The sequence below is a fragment of the Podarcis liolepis genome, assembly GCF_965112155.1.
Source record: "Podarcis liolepis genome assembly, chromosome: 2".
Classification (NCBI taxonomy): domain Eukaryota; kingdom Metazoa; phylum Chordata; class Lepidosauria; order Squamata; family Lacertidae; genus Podarcis; species Podarcis liolepis.
Window position 1 is genome coordinate 3,168,232 of NC_139555.1, and position 20,104 is coordinate 3,188,335.

The 20,104-nt window shown below is 43.4% G+C and overlaps 1 protein-coding gene across 5 annotated transcripts; it reads right to left on the reverse strand.

Annotated features, from left to right (window-relative positions):
- Positions 1 to 683: 683 nt before the first annotated feature.
- Positions 684 to 15,079, reverse strand: NEMP1 (nuclear envelope integral membrane protein 1). 5 transcript variants are annotated; one of them, XM_083486708.1, is made up of 9 exons: positions 14,765 to 15,079; positions 12,862 to 12,974; positions 10,686 to 10,905; positions 9,290 to 9,362; positions 8,607 to 8,700; positions 7,016 to 7,130; positions 5,571 to 5,796; positions 3,567 to 3,743; positions 684 to 3,166 (listed from the first exon to the last, which is right to left on the reverse strand). In XM_083486708.1, the coding sequence occupies exons 1-9, from the start codon at positions 14,871 to 14,873 to the stop codon at positions 2,974 to 2,976; spliced, it is 1,320 nt and encodes a 439-aa protein (XP_083342834.1). In that variant the 5' UTR covers positions 14,874 to 15,079; the 3' UTR covers positions 684 to 2,973. The 5 variants fall into 5 exon arrangements, with proteins under 5 accessions (XP_083342834.1, XP_083342833.1, XP_083342837.1 ...); XM_083486707.1 differs by having other exon boundaries at positions 3,567 to 3,740; positions 12,862 to 12,977; positions 14,765 to 15,078; XM_083486711.1 differs by having other exon boundaries at positions 12,862 to 12,977; positions 14,765 to 15,078.
- Between the last annotated feature and the right edge of the window lie 5,025 nt (positions 15,080 to 20,104).

Below are 20,104 nucleotides of genomic sequence, written 5' to 3' on the forward strand. Positions count from 1 at the left end.
TGACCTTCTGTTAGAACTGCATATGGTCTCTAAGCTGAGTTGTTTAGAAGTTCTTTGTAGTCAGTCTCTTCACCATGCTCTGAAAGCAGGGAAACTAGTCTGGGGCACAGAGTTCAGTCACCCAAGTTCAGTCTTGGGCTTGTGTGTGTTTTTTAAAAAGCACGTTTATTGCCCTTAAGGTTAAACATGAGCAGATTTGACTAGAGGGTTGCTATTGCTACCCTTCCTTGGACACTAGATGTGTGGGTGCCATTACTATTCTGCAAAACCCCTGTGGCCTTGCATGCCTAAGGCACATTATTCCCACTGTAACGTAACTCCAGAAATTACAGCTTGACCTGTGTCTTTAGCCCTTGGCTAAAAAATAATGTGTAGAAGTTAGATCCGCATAAATTGCAGGCTCGCTGTATAAGGAAGCATCAACCAGGCCTTTCTGATCAAGCAATAACAGCAGTCACCACCTGCAAGAAGATTCTCATGTTTGGGGGCAGGTTGTTGTTCTTCAATAAAGCTTCCAACTCACAAGTGGTTTATTGTACATAATGCTAGAGAGCAGTCCAACAAGCAAATAGCTGCTTGGAACAATCAAGAGGCAATTTTAGACAAAAAACAAAGCAGAGTTTTCTACTAAACCTTCCATAAGAAGGTGGAAAGGTTTACCCCTCACACCATCACAAGTTTCATTTTCTACCAAAAAAGACTTTATTAAAAATCTTAACCTTCACTACACAACCGAGAAAGCATTGATATGGCATATCAGTACATTCACAGTCAAAAGTAACTTTTTAAAAAATACTGACCACCTCCTAGGAGAAATAAAAGAGAAACACACACTTATTTAAACCTGTCTGTTGGCAGTTTGACCACAGTTAGGAGGTATTCCCCTCCACCACTACCCCAGAAATACGTAATGGCTTATATCCCCAATTTGCATAGATCAAGTATTTTGCTTTTGTGACAAAGTGAACTCAGCATTTTGTATTGACTGTAACACTTGGAGGAAGACATTTTACACATACTGTTTCATAGAATGTAGAGCAAAAACTCTTAAGTTTTGAACAAGTGAACTTTGCAATATACAAGGTCAGGTGCTTCTGTCTGATCAGATCTGTTCAGCTCTCAATATGGGGAAAGGGCACCAGCAATTTACTCCCCAGCCCTGAATTTGGAACCGAAAAAACTTAAGGCAGTGGCCAAGGCCAGCACCATGACCTTTCTTCTCTCCTGCTCTTCTAGTACAACCTGCTCTGGTCCCATTATCGTAATACTTTCTCATTTCCTCTCTGTGTTCCACAGCACTAGCTGCAGCTAGTGGAGAAAGTATGGCAAAGTACATCAGGGCATGGGATAATTTGTACCATTTTGGATGCAGACAGGGGGTTGTGATTTTCAGTAGTCCCGTTTCTTGTAACACTAAATTCGCTCAAAATGTATACCAACAGCATGGAGTTCTGATCAACTATATTGTTTTTATGATCTCTGAATATGGAGAAAAGGAAGAATTTCAATCCCAAAAATCCTGCTGACCAGGTACTGCCAAATATACTGGGCAGCATTTGCACAAGTATCAGGCTACAGAGAAGAAACAGAATAGCCAGAACACAGGACATGACAGCTCTTATCACCTTTTTGTGTTTGCTCATGTTGCTCCAAGACTAGGTAAATAAGGCACATATAACCAGTCAAATTCTCTGTCATATGCTGTCAACTATTTTGAGGGAGTTATTCCTGAAAGAACTTCATGGAACCTAATGCCACCCACTCTTGGAAGATACAATTCAACTGATCTCTGGAAAAACAACCATTTTGAAAATGTAGGCCTTTGCTACATTTCTCTGTAGAAACTAATTTGAAAAAGGCTCAAGGAATATGATAATAAGGACCTACACCTAAGTGAATCAGGTTGCCATTGTGTCTGTAATTCTTTAGGAACTATCCCTGAAGTTAAAAAGCTGGTAGAATTTGATAGGCTTAGTCGCCTATAACATTTAACAGCTCTTTATTAGATTGTGCCAAGCTGCATCTGCTAAAAGGAACAAACCCCCGAGGATCTAACTTAGCTGTCAGAATTTTTAAAGCCAGGTGGTAACGAGAGGGCCAAACAGGTGCTTGAAAGTAGCAAGGCAAAAGTTAAATCCTGTTATAGTACCAGTTAGTTGGTCTTTTCTGATGCCAAATAGCAGCTTCAGAGAGCTATACAGGCAAACTTATGTTGGGAGGAAACTAGTTCAAAACAAACAAAAACACAGAAAGCAGTAGAAGGCCACCCAAAAAAATTGGTTGCATCTTGTTTGCAAGCAGACAAAATCCTGTTTGAGCTAAAACATGCATAATGTGGGTCATCTGCTGTTCATTAAAGACCTGGGCCAAGCACAAGATCAAGCTTGATAGCATAAGAAAGAGTTGCCTAACAGATGATAAGCACAGGAGCCACCAAGGGGGCAGTATCTCTACCAACCACCACAGACACCATGAAAAGTCAGACCTCGGACGACAGCATTCTGGGCTTCCAAGAAACAAAGTATGACACCAATTAAGGTACTTACGGCAAAGCCTAACTCAGCTGGACATTACACATTGCTGTAAGCACTTCCTCTGGAGCCCCTGTCTAATCAAGGCAAAATAATCCATTACCGGCAGGTTTTAAATAGATTGTCACAACTCCACCTTGCTCCCCAGTTGCCTAGCCTCATTCACTCACAGCCCACAAGATACTGAGTCCAGGACTCTGCCCCACGTGTAGCTCACTGCACGTTCGAATCACTGTTTAGTGCAGGCAGCAGGGCTTTAATAGAACCCCAGCCCATTTGCGCAGTCTGCCAAGCATATACACCTTGTTCTGTATGTGCCATCCACAGTAGACTAGGCATACATGTGCTCTAACATGAGAGCAGCAACGCTGCAACTCCTACCCCGTGTCAACAAGGGGCATTACCAACCAATCTATTTGCATGAATACTAGCCGGCTTTGTTTCAGAAACTCAGATGGTTCTGGGGCCAAAAGGTGTCCACGCGTTTCTCTTCTTCAAAGCTGTAGTCTCGCTCTCCATCTTCCTCTTCAAAGAGCTGATCCTCCAGAAAAGAACCTCCCAGCCCATATTCCTGCTCATGGACAGAGATCTCATTGGGGACCACATGCGAAGCACCTTCTACAAAATCAGCAAATCTGGGGAAAAACCAGCAGAGAGCAGTGAGAGTACTGCAGCAACCAGCAGATGTCTGACTTTTATTTAATGGCCTGCCATGAAATGCATGTAACATGGGCCAATTAAACATTTGTCAGTCCAAACTGCAGGCACGGCCAGGGGAATAGCCCCCATGTGTAGCATGCACTCAATAAAGCAATGCACACTTGGTAGTTTTTCCTGGCGTGTGGCACTAGCAGAGAAGCCAGCTTCAAACCTGCATCTCATCCCCCCCCTTCCCTTAACTACCCCAGATCCCACCTCCCTCCTATAGCTGAGTTTGTAACCAGGCTATCCTTTTGAAGGCTCCCAAAGGGTATAAGGACCCCATAGCACCATGCAGCTTTCCCCTCCCATCTTCCAATCATCTTGGGACAGTACCTCTTGGGAGACTGGATGCGGGAGACTGCTTTCCAGGCAGAGAATTCTGGGCTGCTGCAGTACTCCCGCAATTCCTCCAGGGCTCTGCGTGTCTCCACCTCCCCCTGTATCCGGTACTCCTCCTCAGTCAGCAGACGTGGTGGGCTGGGCTTTTCTGGGGCTGTGGAGACCTTCCTGCTAGGATAGCAATGACATTAGTGGCAGCTGCAAGTCTGAACATCAAAGTCTGGTGCCTTCCAAGAACCTTTGAGCAGCTCAGGAAACAGTGTTTACTCTGGAGCTTCACTAGAATAGGGTGCAACTGGGAGTCTGTACCAAAAGGGCACAAGACTGTGATTTTGGGCTAGGACTAGACCTTCTTCAGAAAGATTCTATGCCACTGGTCTTACTGCATTATCTTGATGGTTCTTCCCAAGACAGTCTTGTGATGCACAACAACTAAACACAATTTGGCAGTAATCGGAGTAGGGTATTCTTTAAGCTAGTGAACACTAGGTAGACATTTGAACAGACCTCAGACCTGTGTGTCATTTTCTTACATCAGACCCAAAGAGAGACCTTTTACAGACTGACTGTCTTTTTAGGGTGATTCGCTCCCAGCCTCAAATTTTATGCCTTGAGCAGTCTTACGTCTCTTGTGTCTTACTGCTGTAAAGTTCAATTGAAAAGAGGTTTGCCAGGTATTGTAAATATATATGTTCTCATATGCTATGCTCATAGGCCCACCTGACAGAAGAAAAGACACAGAGAGCAGGAGGACCCAGGCATCTAAACATGATGCTAGTCTTTATAGGGAGACAGAGCTTGCAAAAATCTCTGAAGGCACCATCTAGTGGTATGTTTCAATCCAGCAACTGAAATCCCAATTTTAATGGTTTCAACACAATATCCATTTGACCATATTTGCCATTCAACATCCAGAGCAAGCTCACCAACAATTCAACCCAGCTTCCACCATACAGGCTGCAACCCAGGCTGCATGGAGCAAAAGCATACCCATTAATTGGGGGTTAAAGCATTAGGTTAGCCATTCCCCCTCCCACAACCTGTTTCCATCAGCTACCATTTCACCTGGCTTCACCTGAGGGAGGAAAAAAGAGATAATGGGTGTGTTCAAACATCACTGTAAGCCATAAGTAATGGCTTACTGTAAATATGTCTGCTTCATTCCTCCCCTCTAGTATGCAAAGGAAACAAACCACAATCCCTGGCTTGGCATCACATCTGAACTGGAGATCATGTTTTGTTTTATTCAAACAAACCATGATGAGAAAGCAAACTTTGGAGCAAAACAAACCATAATCCTTGTTTGGACACAGCAGTGAGCCAGGATCATGGTTTGTTTCTGCCCCACCTTACGAAGGAGGAGAGAATCGGGGAGGAGTAAAACGATGGTTTACAGTGGCACATGAATGCTGCGATTGAGGTCTGACTGAGCTAGCTGGGATCCAGTCAATGGGTCCTCCTTTTTCAACACTGTCCCCATAGCACCTATTTCAACTGGTCATTAGAAGAAACTTTACCCAATTACATAACTTGCTATAACTTTTAACAACTGGTACGTGAATTTGCCTGCTTTCCTCTCCATTCTTTACACTAGTATATTAAAGAAACAATATAGTTTTGCAATCTAATATGCTGCACAGCAGATTGCTGCACAGTGCCCCAGAATTTTAAGTGCTTAAATAATTAACAACAATCATCCCATTCTGAGCAACTATCCTCTACAGGAGTGTCTAGACACTCCCTGTATATATATGCAAAAGTATTCATTCTCCTTCTGATTATCCAGATATAAACTACAGACTTGGCCAACACTGAATGAAATATAGTAAGTGATCTTTGAATAGGCAATCCTTGTTCTCTCGTACATGTTGGAAATTTCACTGTGTTTTGAGTACATACACACAAACACAAGCACACACCTTATCTTACTAGTCTATTAATGTCTATTATTGGATTGTGCCTTCTAGGATGAGTAATGCCCTGCTTCCCATCCGTCACCTGTAGATAGCATAGGCCCACATGACTGGGTACTCCAGGTTTTTAGTGCAGAATGCAATTACGATCAGTGCGATGGCGATCTGCCGTATCTGGATGCCTGCGTAGAGGAAAAGCAAGCCAAGAACCTGCAAACCCCAAGTGAGGAGATTGATGCTGCGTTCGTTCTCCAGGGGCCCATATTTGTAGCACACTGCAAAGCTGATACACCCTACAACGAGCAAGTAACCTGCAAAGAAAGGAAAGGAAATTAAGGAAGAAACATAAAGAGAAACTCCAAGAATTGTTTTTAATCTGGAGCCTAAGCTATCCTCATGGTGAGTGACTTAATGAATGAAGCACCACCCCAGGAAGCAAAACAATGTGCTAAATCAGCCAGAAATAGATAGAAAACATTGACTATTCCCTAACAGCAAGAGGATTAAAACATGTTGCCAACAGCACAATTCCAGAAAGCAACAAAAGCCAGGAACTCAGGTCTTTTACACAGTCTGCTCTAGGAAGACTGGACCAAAAAGCCTTAAAATGAATGGGAAGATGATCTAGAAAGGTTGTATCATACCAAGTGTAATTAAGACCATGACTCCTGTGCTCACAGTGCGTGCTTCTCACATGGGATATTAAAAGGAAAAACCTCTCAAGATCAAAACCAAGTCAGGGTTTGGTACGGTCGACAAGGACTGCATAACTAGAAGCCTGAAACAGGTCGCTTTCAAGACACATGCAATACAGTGGTACCTCGGGTTAAGTACTTAATTCGTTCCGGAGGTCCGTTCTTAACCTGAAACTGTTCTTAACCTGAAGCACCACTTCAGCTAATGGGGCCTCCCACTGTCACCGCACGATTTCTGTTCTCATCCTGAAGCAAAGTTCTTAACCCAAGGTACTATTTCTGGGTTAGCGAAGTCTGTAACCTGGAACGTATGTAACCCGAGGTACCACTGTATCCAGTAGTATAGCTGATGCCATTATTTCCTTCATAACTCCCACCCCAGTGCCTCATCCCACTAGGAGTCACCATCCAAATACCAGTTTTACTTAAATTTCTGTTTAAGTGACTCCAAATCATACTTGAGCAGAATTTGCTGAACACTTCTTAGCTGTCATTTTGGTGTGAACAAATATCAGTGCAGCTAAATTTGCCTTAATTAGATCTCTGGGTACTCTTTACTCAAGCTAATTGGGAGCTGAGGATGAAGTGTGGAGGCTAAGCATTTCCCAAGAGTGAAGGCAATGCATTTCCCAAGTGTGAAGGCTAAGCATTTCCCAAGAGTGAAGGCAATGGATTTCCCTGCATTGCAGGGGGTTGGACTAGATGAAACTTGGTGCTACTTCCAGTTCTAAAATTCTATGATTCTAAAATTCTAGATTCACTCAAAAATATGAAGATTAGCCTAAGGCACAGGCTTTGATGAAAAAGAAAGCACAGAAAGTCAAGAAATACTCACCCAGCAGATATTCCCAGTACAATTTACAGATCTCCTGCAGGTTTCTGAAGACCAGCTGAATAAGGTAAACAGAAAAAGACCAGCCTCCCACTAGCATGAGGTAGATGGGACTTTTCTAGGGCACAAAAAGAACAAGAAAGCTATTTTCGCATTCTCGACAGAGCAGACAATCCAGCTTGCCCTAAATTAGGCATACAACACTACTAGGTTGTTACCATATGCAAACTGCACAATTTAAATTCTATGGCTGGGTTCTGGCAGGCAGGCATATTTCAGCATAGCCTGGCAAGATAAAGTTAGGCCAGATTCTTTGGTTGGGACTGATGAGAAGCATTTGGCCTAGTTCTCACAACAGCAAGTGGAGTGGCAAACCTGTATGTAGACTGTACTATGCAGGTTGCGGCTCACACAACACAACATGCCCTACTAGAACCCTTCTTCCCAGCACTCTACATGCAGGGAGAGGGGTTGGTTTTTTTTAACAGAAGAGGATTAAATCATTTGATGCATACCACTGAGACACAGGTTTACCCATTTTACCCACTTATGAGAACCAGGTCTTAGACTACAGTGGCCAATTTCGGTGCTGAATGAGGGATTGCAGGGGCGGGGCAGCCATGGCACTCTACTTAAATCCCACTGAACTGTGTATCTGCACTTGACTTGGTCCAAATGATTTCACAAAGGACACACAAACACTTTTCCAACTCCACAATATGAAATATGAAGCACAATAAGAAACAGACAATTTCAATTCAAGCAGCTATTTAACTATCAGATGAATAGATTTGTCCAAAGACGGGCATTTTCATTTGCTGAATGTCATTTTTTTTCTCATAGGGAAATATACCATTTGAACTGTGCGGTTGATGGCATGGGTTTTCCTACATTGCAAAATACCACAACTGGGATTTTTATACGTGGTTGCACAACCACTAACATTTGAATTTGCATATGGTAAGCTGGTGGAATGTAGTCAAGCAAAAATGGAATATACCCACTAACACACTGCCAAAAAATATTTTTTCTAGTATATATGGCAACCACAGTAGTAAAGTATTTATCATATTAAGTTAGTCCAGATTCCAACAAAAACGTGACTGAAGTGCTTCTGAGCTATTATATATCAGGCAAGAGCCATATATTGAGAAGGGTGCAATAAAAATCCCACTCTGTGATGATGTGAGCCATGTTCATCTGCCCACAGCAAGCAAATGTTTCTCTTTTCCCTATTTTCAATTATTCCCCTCTCTAGGGTCAATGATTATTATGTCTATCAGTTCCTCATTTGCAATGGAAAGAGCACCACTGTACATCCTGTTTCCTCTCCTCTTGCTTCTGCCATCCCACTCATTCCTCTTGCTAACTTAAAACAGTGAAAGGAGGAATATGGACAACAAAGCGGTATGGAAGACAAGCCAAGACTGGGTGGTCAATGTGTCCTGCACGTTCTTTAAGCCGTGGACAGTCTGAATAAGGCACTTGAAATTAAAGCTTAAGCATTTTGAAAGATGAACTCTGAACTCGTGGCTTTCTGGATGCTTGTTGTCAAAGAGTCTAGTATTGTCAATAGAACAGTACTTTCACTCACCTTGGGCACCATTCTGGACATTACATAGATGACAATTAGCAATGAACTTAGCACGCCAATGCTTATTCCAGCCGAATAGAAGAAAAGTGGACTTCTGCAAAGACAATTGTTATTTCAGTTGCTGTGCAAGAATAACATTTATACGTCCACAAAGGTTGTCAGGAGCAGCAAATATTCAACACACGCCACAAGAACAAGGGGAAATGGCTGGAATACACCAAGAGCCAAAACCTTTGGCTGGCCTTTGGGGGACAAGCCGGAGTTTACAGTTGCCATGTAGAGGTGGAGATTGTTCTCTCTGTTGCTTCTGGCAAAGCCCACAAAGCCCTGAGTCCACAGAGACACTGGGGGCAGCATAGCCATGATTTAGCAGAGCAAAAGGCAACTTTCTGTGGAACAAAGAAGCAGCATGTCCTTTGCTAGCCATGGCACAGCTGGAGACAGGCAGTCCTGAGTCCCGGGTCTCAAAGGCCAGACAGAGAGCCCTGGGATGGGGGGGAATATTTTGCTCCTGAGTCTGAGGTTCCCCACCCCTGCATTAGCCTTTCATTATTAAAACAAAAACCATATAACCTACTACCATTGCTTTAGACAGGAAAGATCAATCTGGTAGCTGTTACAGGCCAAGAAGATGGTTGCAGTAGATTATGTCTGGCATTTCTGCCACCCATTACGGTCCTCACCTGCTCATCAAGTCAGCACAGAAAAACAGCAGAAGGCCCAGAAATGTAACCACGAAGAGCTTGGGATCAAATGCTGCAAGAAAATGAAACAGTTCATCCGTTGTGTTGAACCGACCTTTGAGCTGCTAAATCTTTTGGATCAGGGTGTAAGGTGACCTCAAATGCTGTCAGACCAAGTGCCCATTTATGATGAGGCTTCATATAGCAATACTGCCAGACACACAACACTTCTGATGACCGCTTCCTGTCTTTCATAGGGCATCACCCAAAACCACCCTATACTCTTTGTGCAAATCTAGAATTAATTCAAAGGGCAGAGTACAAAGTTCCTGTGCAGCAACATTAAGAGTGCTGATCTACTGTAGGAACAAGCACACTACATCCTAACTTACCAAGAAGAAACAACACAGCATAGCACATAACTCATTCAAGCAGTTAATACTTTCCCTTAAAATACCGTATTTTTTGCACCATAACACTCACTTTTTTCCTCCTAGAAAGTAAGGGGAAATGTCTGTGCGTGTTATGGAGGGAATGCCTACGGGTGGAATGCCTACGGATTTTCCTCCTCTAAAAACTACGTGCGTGTTATGGTCGGGTGCGTGTCATAGAGCGAAAAATATGGTACTAGTTCTCATCATCAACATCCCTCCCAAATAAAATACAAAAATGAATTGAACAAATTTCGATTTTACTCAAACTTTGGTACTCTGAGATAATACGCACACAGCTGTTCACTAATTGCAAAAGGTGCATGCATACTGAAATGGCCAAGCTCCTATGCAATATATACAGGATCAGTGCATATGTGTCATTCACAAGTGATGGGTATTTGCACCCAAGTATAGAAGAATGAACCATTAATTGAAATTTCACACTAAGCAATAGGATCTCCTTTTAAAAACCATTTGGTATAAGAGTGTCATGTGTCCATTTTGCAATAGAAAATATTCTAGACACATAGGTTTTCACAAGGAATGGTAAAAGATCACTAAAACCCGAAAAATACCATATAAGTCAAGCTTACATCTTGTTAAAAAGCTAAAAAAAAAAAAAAAGAACTTTGGGTCACTGCGACTTATTTGGCCCTCACAAAATGAATCAACTTCTCCATTAACCTGACATAGTGAAGCTTCTGACATCAGCATGAAATCCTAGTATTCATCCTACTTATGGCACCACATGTAGTAGAAAGCATCTAGATTACGTAAGTCACTTGCCCAGCTAGTGTCCTGATATTCCTGCCCTCGCATAACTACTACATTTCTGTCAACCAGAAGGCCTGCAGTTCACAGTATCAGGAAGTAAGCAGCTTAATCTAATTCATTTAGCAGTATTAGATGCACAACTAACAGCTTCCCCAGTAAGCCAGCAACTAAGGTAAAAGAGGACATACTACGAGCAACGATGATGGTGTAATTGGAGCCTTCTTCAAGCACATCAACTTTCAAACAAGTTTTATTACTGTAGAGACCTACAGTAACATAGGTGTCATTGAGTTTTTCTTTGAAGAAGGAGCCGATGTAGTTCCACACATTGAATCCCTCCAGTTCCTTAAGTTTTTCCTCATTTTCCACCTGGATGACTCGGATCATCTTGCTGCTTTTTACCCGTATCTGCAAAAGACAGAGGTGGGAAAGGGTTAGCCACAAGGGAGATTCCAACCTTAAAATATAGAAAAATCAGAATATCACCACTCAAGTGGTATCTAAATAAACAACACAAAACTTATGTACCATTATGAAATGCACGCTACAAAGATGAATGACAGGCTGGTTCAGAGGAAAGTACCAAGGAAGAGAAAGGGGCTTTTGGAAAGCGTGCCAACAAAGGAAGCTGATAAGATTGGTATAATGTACAATTATTATAAAGAAAAAGTATAAGCATTCACTTGAAGGAACAGGATCAGAAAGGGAAAAATCAGGATCAGGATGGGGGCGGGGGCAGGGGGAGAGAATGAGGAGACAGATGGCCAAAGTTACAATGCTAAACTTCATTATACAAACAACTGAGCAGCAAAACAAGTTTACAAGAGACTGTGTGAGTATTCCATTCAATCAAGGCTGAGGGCCTTTCCAGACACCGCGGCTCAGGTGGGTGGGCAGGAGCAACAGTCATCACTAAATTATTGATCCTGTTATGGAGAAACTGCTGTTTCCCAGGACACAAGCAGTTAAGCACCGGTGATAGTAACTGCAATCATTGCTACAAGAAATATGAATCTCCATTGTTCAAAGTGATGCGAGCACTTACTTGACCTTGCCTATGACATCACAAGTCCCTTCCCCCTGGCTATTGTGCCATCTTCAACCAATCTTTTCTATTTTCCAACTTCTCTTCTTCAGTAGCTGCATAGTCAACCCTCTCCCACAAATAAAAAAGTCAACTACCCAGCAAGGAAGGAAGATTAACAGCACAATCCTAACCTTGTCTACTCAGAAGTAAATTCTACTGAATTCAACAGAGTTTACTCCCAGCTAAGTGGGGTTAGGATTGGAGCTCAAATATGCAACATTCCATTACCTGGGTATAAGAATACTACTCAGTTTATGTAATGCTGGTAAATAAGCACAGACATCTGCCAACCATTACTGTAGTTGGGTAAATCACAAATAGTGTATGGAGAGTTTGCATTACCCATAGAGATAGATAAGTAACTAACTAAGGGATAGGAAATCTGTGGCCCTCTAGATGTTGATGCACTCCATATGCCATCAACCATAGCCAGCATAGTCAATGGTCAGGGATGATGGGAGATATCATCCAACAGTATCTGGAGGGCTACAGGTTCCCTATTTGTCAGCTACATCAATCTGCAGCATAACTGGGGCTCCAAGAGATGACCTTGTCTTTGACTTTCATCTCCAACCATGATAACAATCTATTTTTCTCAAAGCCTGAACCTATGAACATCATTCTATAACACAGAATGCTCTTTTGAATAAGAGTTTCTTTTAACGACTGTATAATACAACTTGAAACAGAATGAGAAGGCACAGAGAAAACATCTGACTATACTGTACAGTGGTACCTCTGGTTGCGAACGGGAACCGTTCCACAGGCCCGTTTGCAACCTGAAAAGAACGCAACCCGCGTCTGCGCATGCGTGGGTCGTGATTCGCCACTTCTGCGCATGCGAGTGATGTCATTTTGCGCGTCTGCACATATGCGAGCAGTGAAACCAGGAAGTAACCCGTTACGGTACTTCCGGGTTGCCGTGGGACGCAACCTGAAAACGCTCAACCTGAAGCAAACGTAACATGAGGTATGACTGTATACAAAACTAGCTTCACAGTAACACAGTAGAGCACTTCAACAGTAATCATGGCTCCAATTCTGAGCCTTGAGAAATGCATTACACAGCACCCCATATCGTTCATCCACCACACACTCCCAACCAGTATGCTGAGAAACAAAAGACAATGGAGGTTTTTCTGAAAGCTACATGTAGCTACTTAACAGATTTACATAATCTAGGATTAGTTCCCTTGAATTTTGTTAGCAAGTATGCAGACAGAAAGTTCGGCTGAGGTTCGTCAACTGCCAGAAACTTAAAGGACTCCATTTCTTACCTGAATTCTGGTCCATAAGTCATGCCATTTTGGGGTCACCTTGTTTGTGTAGCAAAACTGCTTAGAGGAATTCTCTTTTTGCATGCGATGATCTTCAAGAGGCAACACTCGATCTACTGAATTCAAACAATAACCAAGGACTGCGTTAAATACATTTGCAAGATCTTTGCCTGAAATCAGAGTTGCTGCCTGAGAATTGAGAGAACTGGGTTGTTTTATACAAAATGTAGATCAGGATTAGTCTATTCAGTAAAGTGCTGGAATGATGCTCTCTAGCCTACACCAAGAAAGCACTATTTCCGAGAGCAGTATTAGCAAGAGGACACAAAAAAGTCCAAAACATCACTATTCATTTTCACACAAGTTATACCACACCAATGAACTGCAATAGGCAACTTAAAAGCAGCCACTAACACAGGGTTTGGTGCCCCAAAATCTACACGTAGTGGACAATGAGAGGGAGCCTGCACATTCATGGACATGCATGTACACACGCACCTTCTACACATACCACCATGTTTTTTTCTCCTACGTTGAATTTGAAATTTTAAGATCCTCAGGGCAAGCACCTGATTGTGTAGATTCTGCAAAGCACTATAAAAATTATGTGTGCTTGGCAAAGAGGAAATTTCAAATAATTCACAAGCATGCAAAAAGTAACTTGTGAATCCTGTGGGGGGGGGGAACACTTTTATGACTATAGCACCCAACCTGGTGTCCTCCAGAAATTTTTGACTACAGTGCCCATCATCCCTCACCAACAGCCATGCAGGTTGAGGTTGATGGAGTTGTAGTCCAACAGCATGTGGATGGCACCAGGTTAGAGAAGGCTGCTTTGCAGAATAACTAAAAAGGTGCCTGTCTCAGGAAGTTAGAAACTAAATTTCACTATGGAGTGTGTGCATGCATGAAGGAAAGTGGCAAGGATTAGCAAGGGATGAACAAGCACAATACAGTTAAATATACTTAGGTTTTAGAGCCACTGGAGATGCGGATAAAGCTATTGTTTTCAATTGTTTAAAATCATACTCTGCGCTGATTTCCTGCGCCTCCAGGAAATGGCACTGCTGGGGGGAAGCCTTATCAAATTCAGCTGGACCTCCTTCCAAGTTAGCAGGCACAGGACTGCGCTGTCAGTGTCAGAAGTTTAGTGAATCCTGCCTTTTACCAACAATTTTCACCTGGGCTGTTCAAATCAGACACTTGCCAGTAAACGAGTGCCATCATTTACAGCTAAAGGAAACTTATTATACCCCAAATTCATAGCCAAGCATTTCTGGCATTTCCAGTTTGCTCTCTTGAGACTTGCTGGTAAATAACAGAAACGTAGTGCCTGACAACATTTATGTTTTTATATACAGTACGTTGGAAGCCGCCCAGAGTGGCTGGGGCAATCCAGAAAGATGAGCAGGATACATTTATTATTATTAGTAGTAGTATCTTAACATACATAACAATTGTTATAAAGTTGTCTCACATAGAGCTAGGTTCCAATTCTTTGGTCAATTAATTATGAACATTTTGGGAAACACCAAACTAAAGCCTCTTATGTCGAAGCCCAGGAACAAATCACGTCGCCTTTCTGCCTTCACTTCCCAAACAAGACCACGGATAAATTATGCTGTCTAGTTTTGGGTGGAATTTGCAGCATTTTAACGAAACTGTACATTTCGTGTGAATTGTTTTTATCAGTAGTGATGTTCATTTATTAGGTCTCTATGGCGCCCGAAGATCACGGGGCGGGTCAGGCTAGAAATGCAAAGCCTGCCTTGAGAAGGGAAGGCAGCTCAGCCGAGACTCTGGCATCTTCCCTCGCCGCTCTGCGCTCCTGGGATTCCCCGAGCGGGGAAGCAGCTCCGCGCCTGCAGCCGCCCGGGGAGAGGGGAAGGGCCCGCCCGCTTACCTGAGCCGCCCACCGGCACCACGAGGACCACGGCCCCGAGGAGGAGGAGGAGGAGGACGCGGCGGCCGAGCCTAGGCCGCCCCGAGGCCGCGTTCGTCCCTCCCGCCATGGCCTTCACCCGCCGCCCATCCCCAAAGGCCGCTTTCTCGCCGCGGTTCCTCTGGCAACCTATCGGAGAGCCGGGCTCGCCGCCACGCGGCCTCCCCTGCGCATGACCGAGAGGGATGTTAGCCAATGGCAGGCTGCTCGAGCGCGGCCGCTGTCGGGAGTGCCAACTCTCGAGGCCGCCTTGCCTGACGGTAGCGCTGAATGATGTGCCAGCAAGCCTATCACCGCGGCGGCCTCTGTGAGGTAACGCCTCTCGGCAAAACGCCACATTAACTCGCTGGCTCTCTGGCCAACGACAAAGTCAAATCGCCCGACATTGAGCCCGCCCCCAGACTCGTATTGGGCTGCGGACGTCCCTTGTCAGCCAATCAGAGGAACGGTTTTTAAAGCTAAGCCCCCGCCGCCGTTTTCAAGCGGCAACCTGGCAACCAAGGGGGAATGTCTGACGTCGAGCGAAGCGACTTTCGCTTCACGCGCGCGCTGCGCAGGCAGCTGTTGAACCTCGTTGCTGAGCAACCGCCTGAGTGACAGGTCGCAGTTTCAGCTCTCGCTTTAGATTTCAACTGTTAGAATTCAGTATCTCCAAGTGGCGGGAAAGAAAACGACTCCACCTTGTGGGAATGTTCAGGGATGCAGGAGAGGCTATATTGTTTGATTATATCCTTTCCAACTTGTGCTAACAAGTTCCACAATTTAGCAGAGTAACATTCCCCTTTTTAAACTTGCACAGCGGATGCGTTTGCTCAGGCTCACTAAAGCCTCTAAAATACGTTTTCCTTTTGGTAATTTCCCATTTAGTCCCTCATAAAAAGATAGACACGACACAGTCATCTATAAAAGTATAAAAAGAGCTTACTCACACATTCTGTTCACAGATGGATCCCAGAAGGCAGACTTTAAATTACAAAAGTAATATACACCTGGAAACTGTCCCATAAGGAGACAGCCCCTTTGTAAACCAATAAAATCTTTAATAAAAATTAAGTTTTATAAAACTCTGTAAAGTATAATTACCACAAGATCTAGATCAGGAAAAAGAGAGGGAATAAAGATCTGCATCAGAATCTGCTGCCCCTGTGGATCCTGCCGCCTGAGGTACTCTCACCCAACTTGTGATCCCAGCAACGGCACAGTGGATTTCAATTGCAGAGAACATGGCATCATGCTTATCTTCCAAGAATTTATCTAATCCTCTTTCAAAGTTGGTGGCCATCACCCCATCTTTTGAGAGCGAAGCTGTGCGAAGAACAGATAAAGAAGCTCACTGCGAGCCTGGTTTCTCTCAGCTGTATGCCAAGTGTGTCAGCTCCCTCCTAACATGTACACATGATGGGCAGGATTAATATAAGGAGTCCCATCAGTGGAAACCCTGCTCAAGAATTTATGCATGTGCAAGAAGACTTGCCCCTTTTTCTTACCCCATGCTCCCTGAAATTAGGTCTAGAACAATATACCCGTACATAGTGTATAAAGTACATTTGAAACACATTTTCAAATGTGTTTGTTAAGGGCTGCTGGGATTGTAATTCCATGAGGGATACTACAATGCCCAGAATTCTTTGAGGGGGGAAATGTGCTTTGAATGTGCTTTAAAGGTCCAGTATAGTGTGTATGCAACCAACAAGTAGGTGAAACTGATGCATATGTTTGTGCAGGAGCATGACTTCCCTTTATACCACAGCTTTTCAAACTTTTCATATTGGTGACAGACTTTTTAGACATGCATCATTTCATGACCCAGTAATTCAGTTTTACTAGCAGACTGGAGGTTAAACTAACCCCTTTCCAGTCCCAGGAGGAGTGCAGGAAGCGTTTGCATGACACACTTACACACTGCAGCTGACACACTAATGTGTTGTGACACACAGTTTGGAAAGCTCTGCTTTGTACCATAGACAAACAGGGAGAGTCCATATTTTTTCCAATGGCTGGATGTCTCCAATGTAGCTCTTAATATAACAGAACACACTATACATGTTTTGATGGGGAAGTTAGCTCACATCACATAGGTTTCAGTTCTCATTTGTCAGCCAAGGCTAACGCTATCCATTTCAACCCCCCAAACTCAATCAATATCTCACTTCCCTGTAGCTGTAACTGCCAGAGAAAATAAAAACGAGCACACTAAACTTAGAAAAAATAAAGTTCAAAAGACAACAGAACATTGTTACCTAAAAGTGTGGTTTGAGGTCATAGGCACCTGGTCTTGAGTTCTTCAGCTCCCACCACATTCCCCATGAAGGGGCGGGCACCTGCAAATTTTTGTGCTGGGGCTGTGCACACCATGAGGACTTGTGCGCCTGACGTCAGCACGCCTGCAGCAAGTGTGTCCAATATCAGCATGCCCCGCTGATGCTACATGTGCACATCAGTGGGTATACTGACATCAGACGCATGTGCGCATGTGGCGTGTGTAGCCCCAGGCACCAACTGACCCAGGGCCAAGTTTGGGGTCATTTAACACAAATGCTTCTGCTAGCCAGAGGCTATATCCAGGATTGTTCATTTTATAGTTTGGGTACACTTTATTGTTTTTCCAAAAATATAAAGAGTGGTGGTATACTCCCTCCAGTGAAGTCAAAAATATGGATGCATGATTGAATGAATGGGGAAATTCCAGTGTTTCCTGCAGTAGGAGGAAGGAAAACACTAAGACGAATTCTGGAAATACTTAACCTGAAAGTGGGGAGTAAAAATGGCATTATATTAAACCATTAAATGTTAATGGGCTTTGTTTCCTATTGCTTTTGTAATCATTTACAATTGTAGAAAGAAATTAATAATTTTCTGATGTAATGCATTGTCATATTGTCAGAGGCTAGGGCAATAAAAAGACAAGGTTAGGAGTGGAGCAAAACAGTAACTGTTGCAATGTAGAAATAATAGCTTCCAAGAAGCCCAGCAATCCTTTGCTGCTTTCTCTAGTGCAAAGGTGGGCTACCTTTATTTTGTGGGGGACCACATTCCCCTGGTGGTGGCAATGGCAGGAGGGGGGAGTAATCTCTGTGGGGCTGCATGCCAATGATGGGTAGAATCAGAGACAAAAGTGTTCTGGATTGACTAATCCAGAATAAAGATTGCCCTATTTCAATTTTCACCATTGCTATCTCAGATTAGATTTCCTGTTCTTATGCAAGTCTACTCAGAAGTAAGCTCAAATGGGCTTCATAAGACAAGCAGCACATGGTATTGATCACACAGAATTTTTGCATGATATTGATTGAGGTTCTATCTTACACAACTTAAGAACATGATAGGATACAATATTTATTTATTTATTTAGTAAGCACTTCTCCCACTTTCATGCTGCTTATCAGTTTGCAGGCCATTATTTAAGGGACTGGGTGCAATCCTTTTTGTTGTTTAGTTGTGTCCGACTCTTCGTGACCCCCTGGACCAGAGCACGCCAGGCACTCCTGTCTTCCACTGCCTCCCGTAGTTTGGTCAAACTCATGCTGGTAGCTTCGAGAACACTGTCCAACCGTCTTGTCCTCTGTCGTCCCCTTCTTCTTGTGCCCTCAATCTTTTCCAGCATCAGGGTCTTTTCCAGGGAGTCTTCTCTTCTCATGAGGTGGCCAAAGTATTGGAGCCTCAGCTTCAGGATCTGTCCTTCCAGTGAGCACTCAGGGCTGATTTCCTTAAGAATGGAGAGGTTGGATCTTCTTGCAGTCCATGGGACTCTCTAGAGTCTCCTCCAGCACCATAATTCAAAAGCATCAATTGGTCCAGCTCTCACTTCCATACTTCACTACTGGGAAAACCATAGCTTTAACTATACAGACCTTGTTTCAGGACTTTTTGGTGTAGGATGTGGGTCATAAATTTAATAAATCTAACCTGAGCTAACCTACTCAGAAGTAAACCCCATTTGATTCAGTGGAACATACTGCCAAGTAATTATGCAGCTTTTTAGTGAAATCCTATGTTTATCTACTCAGTACACCCCAGTGACTTCAATGGGTCTTACTTCTCCTAGGTAATTGGCTCTAGGAGTGTAATCTCAGTCTCTTTCATTTGAAAGGGAATTATCAAGAGTGCATGAACAGTTCAGAGGCATAACTAACTTATTCATTTCAGGGTCAAATCTTCCCTTTTGCTTTGTTATGTTCATTGTCCTATTTTCATACCCTGTAAGTCTCCCCAGCAGGGATAATGACTGTCAAGGCTCTGTGAAAACAGCATGTTCACACCCACACTATCTAAAATATATGTCTATGGATAACCCTTGTTCCCGTGCCAAGGTCACATCGCTATCCTACCAGTCCAGCAGTCCAGAAAGAGAGAGACCCTCTTCTTCAGAGGAACAAAACTTGATGGAGATCAGATTAAGAGAGGAAAAGAGACCTCGACCAAAAAAAAAGTGCTAGGGTAAAAGACGGGGATTCTTCCTTATTTTTTGTTTGCCTTGGAGCACAACAGACCTCACAAGAATTAAGGAGCACATTCTAGCTGAGAAAGGAGCCATTCAACCTGTTTTGATAGTCCAGCCTGATGTAATTCAAGATGGCTTTCTCAGAAATCCCTCTCTATAACTGGTTTGCTGGTTGAGTTTATTGCTGCAAAAAGTGACTTGACGAAAAAGGAGATTGAGGTGCCCAGTCTGGCACATCATGAAACAGATACCTGCACTGATAATGATCAGTGGCTACTGTTACCTGAACTTTCTGCTGGTGCATCCCTTTTCCAACAAGAACATACAGTATGTACTGTAAAAGCAAATCTCTTCTTCAAAGAAGAACCTTCAAAGGTTGCTCTATAAGTGCAGGTGCTTGGGGAATAAAAAGGAACCAGGCAAGATTAACATCCTAGAGTTAAGTGTCCAGTGCTGGCTGAGACACCTTAAGCAAGGACAGTTGTGCAGCTCAGAGAGGGCTGCAGTTGAGTATCAGTGCTCCTGCTTTAAATGCAAAATGTAGCCGAGTGTCAGCGCTTGGAAGGCATCTCCTGATACAGCAGAGGTCTGAAACACAGGAGAGCTGCTGTCAGTGTTGACAACACTGAGGTAGAAGGGCTAGTGATCTGACTCAGTACATATAAGGCTGTTTATGATGTTTTTAAGTCTGGCAGAGCCAAAGTCCCAATGTTTTCCTCTGGGCAGCTGGAGATAGCTTTTCATGCAATGCTCATAACTGAGAAGCATAGGTACTCTATGGTGGGATGTAGTGCCACCAAGGCATCACAATGTAGCATGCATAGATGGATATCTGACTTGGTTCGTTTGCAAAAAAGGTA

Bases quoted from the DNA above. Each gene is read 5' to 3' on its own strand.
- NEMP1 (XM_083486711.1), bottom strand. From the start codon at position 14,873: ATGGCGGGAGGGACGAACGCGGCCTCGGGGCGGCCTAGGCTCGGCCGC. The intron at 12,978-14,764 runs GTAAGCGGGCGG...GTTTGAATTCAG, and splicing joins GGTGCCGGTGGGCGGCTCAG to TAGATCGAGTGTTGCCTCTT. The intron at 10,906-12,861 runs GTAAGAAATGGA...TGTCTTTTGCAG, and splicing joins ACTTATGGACCAGAATTCAG to ATACGGGTAAAAAGCAGCAA.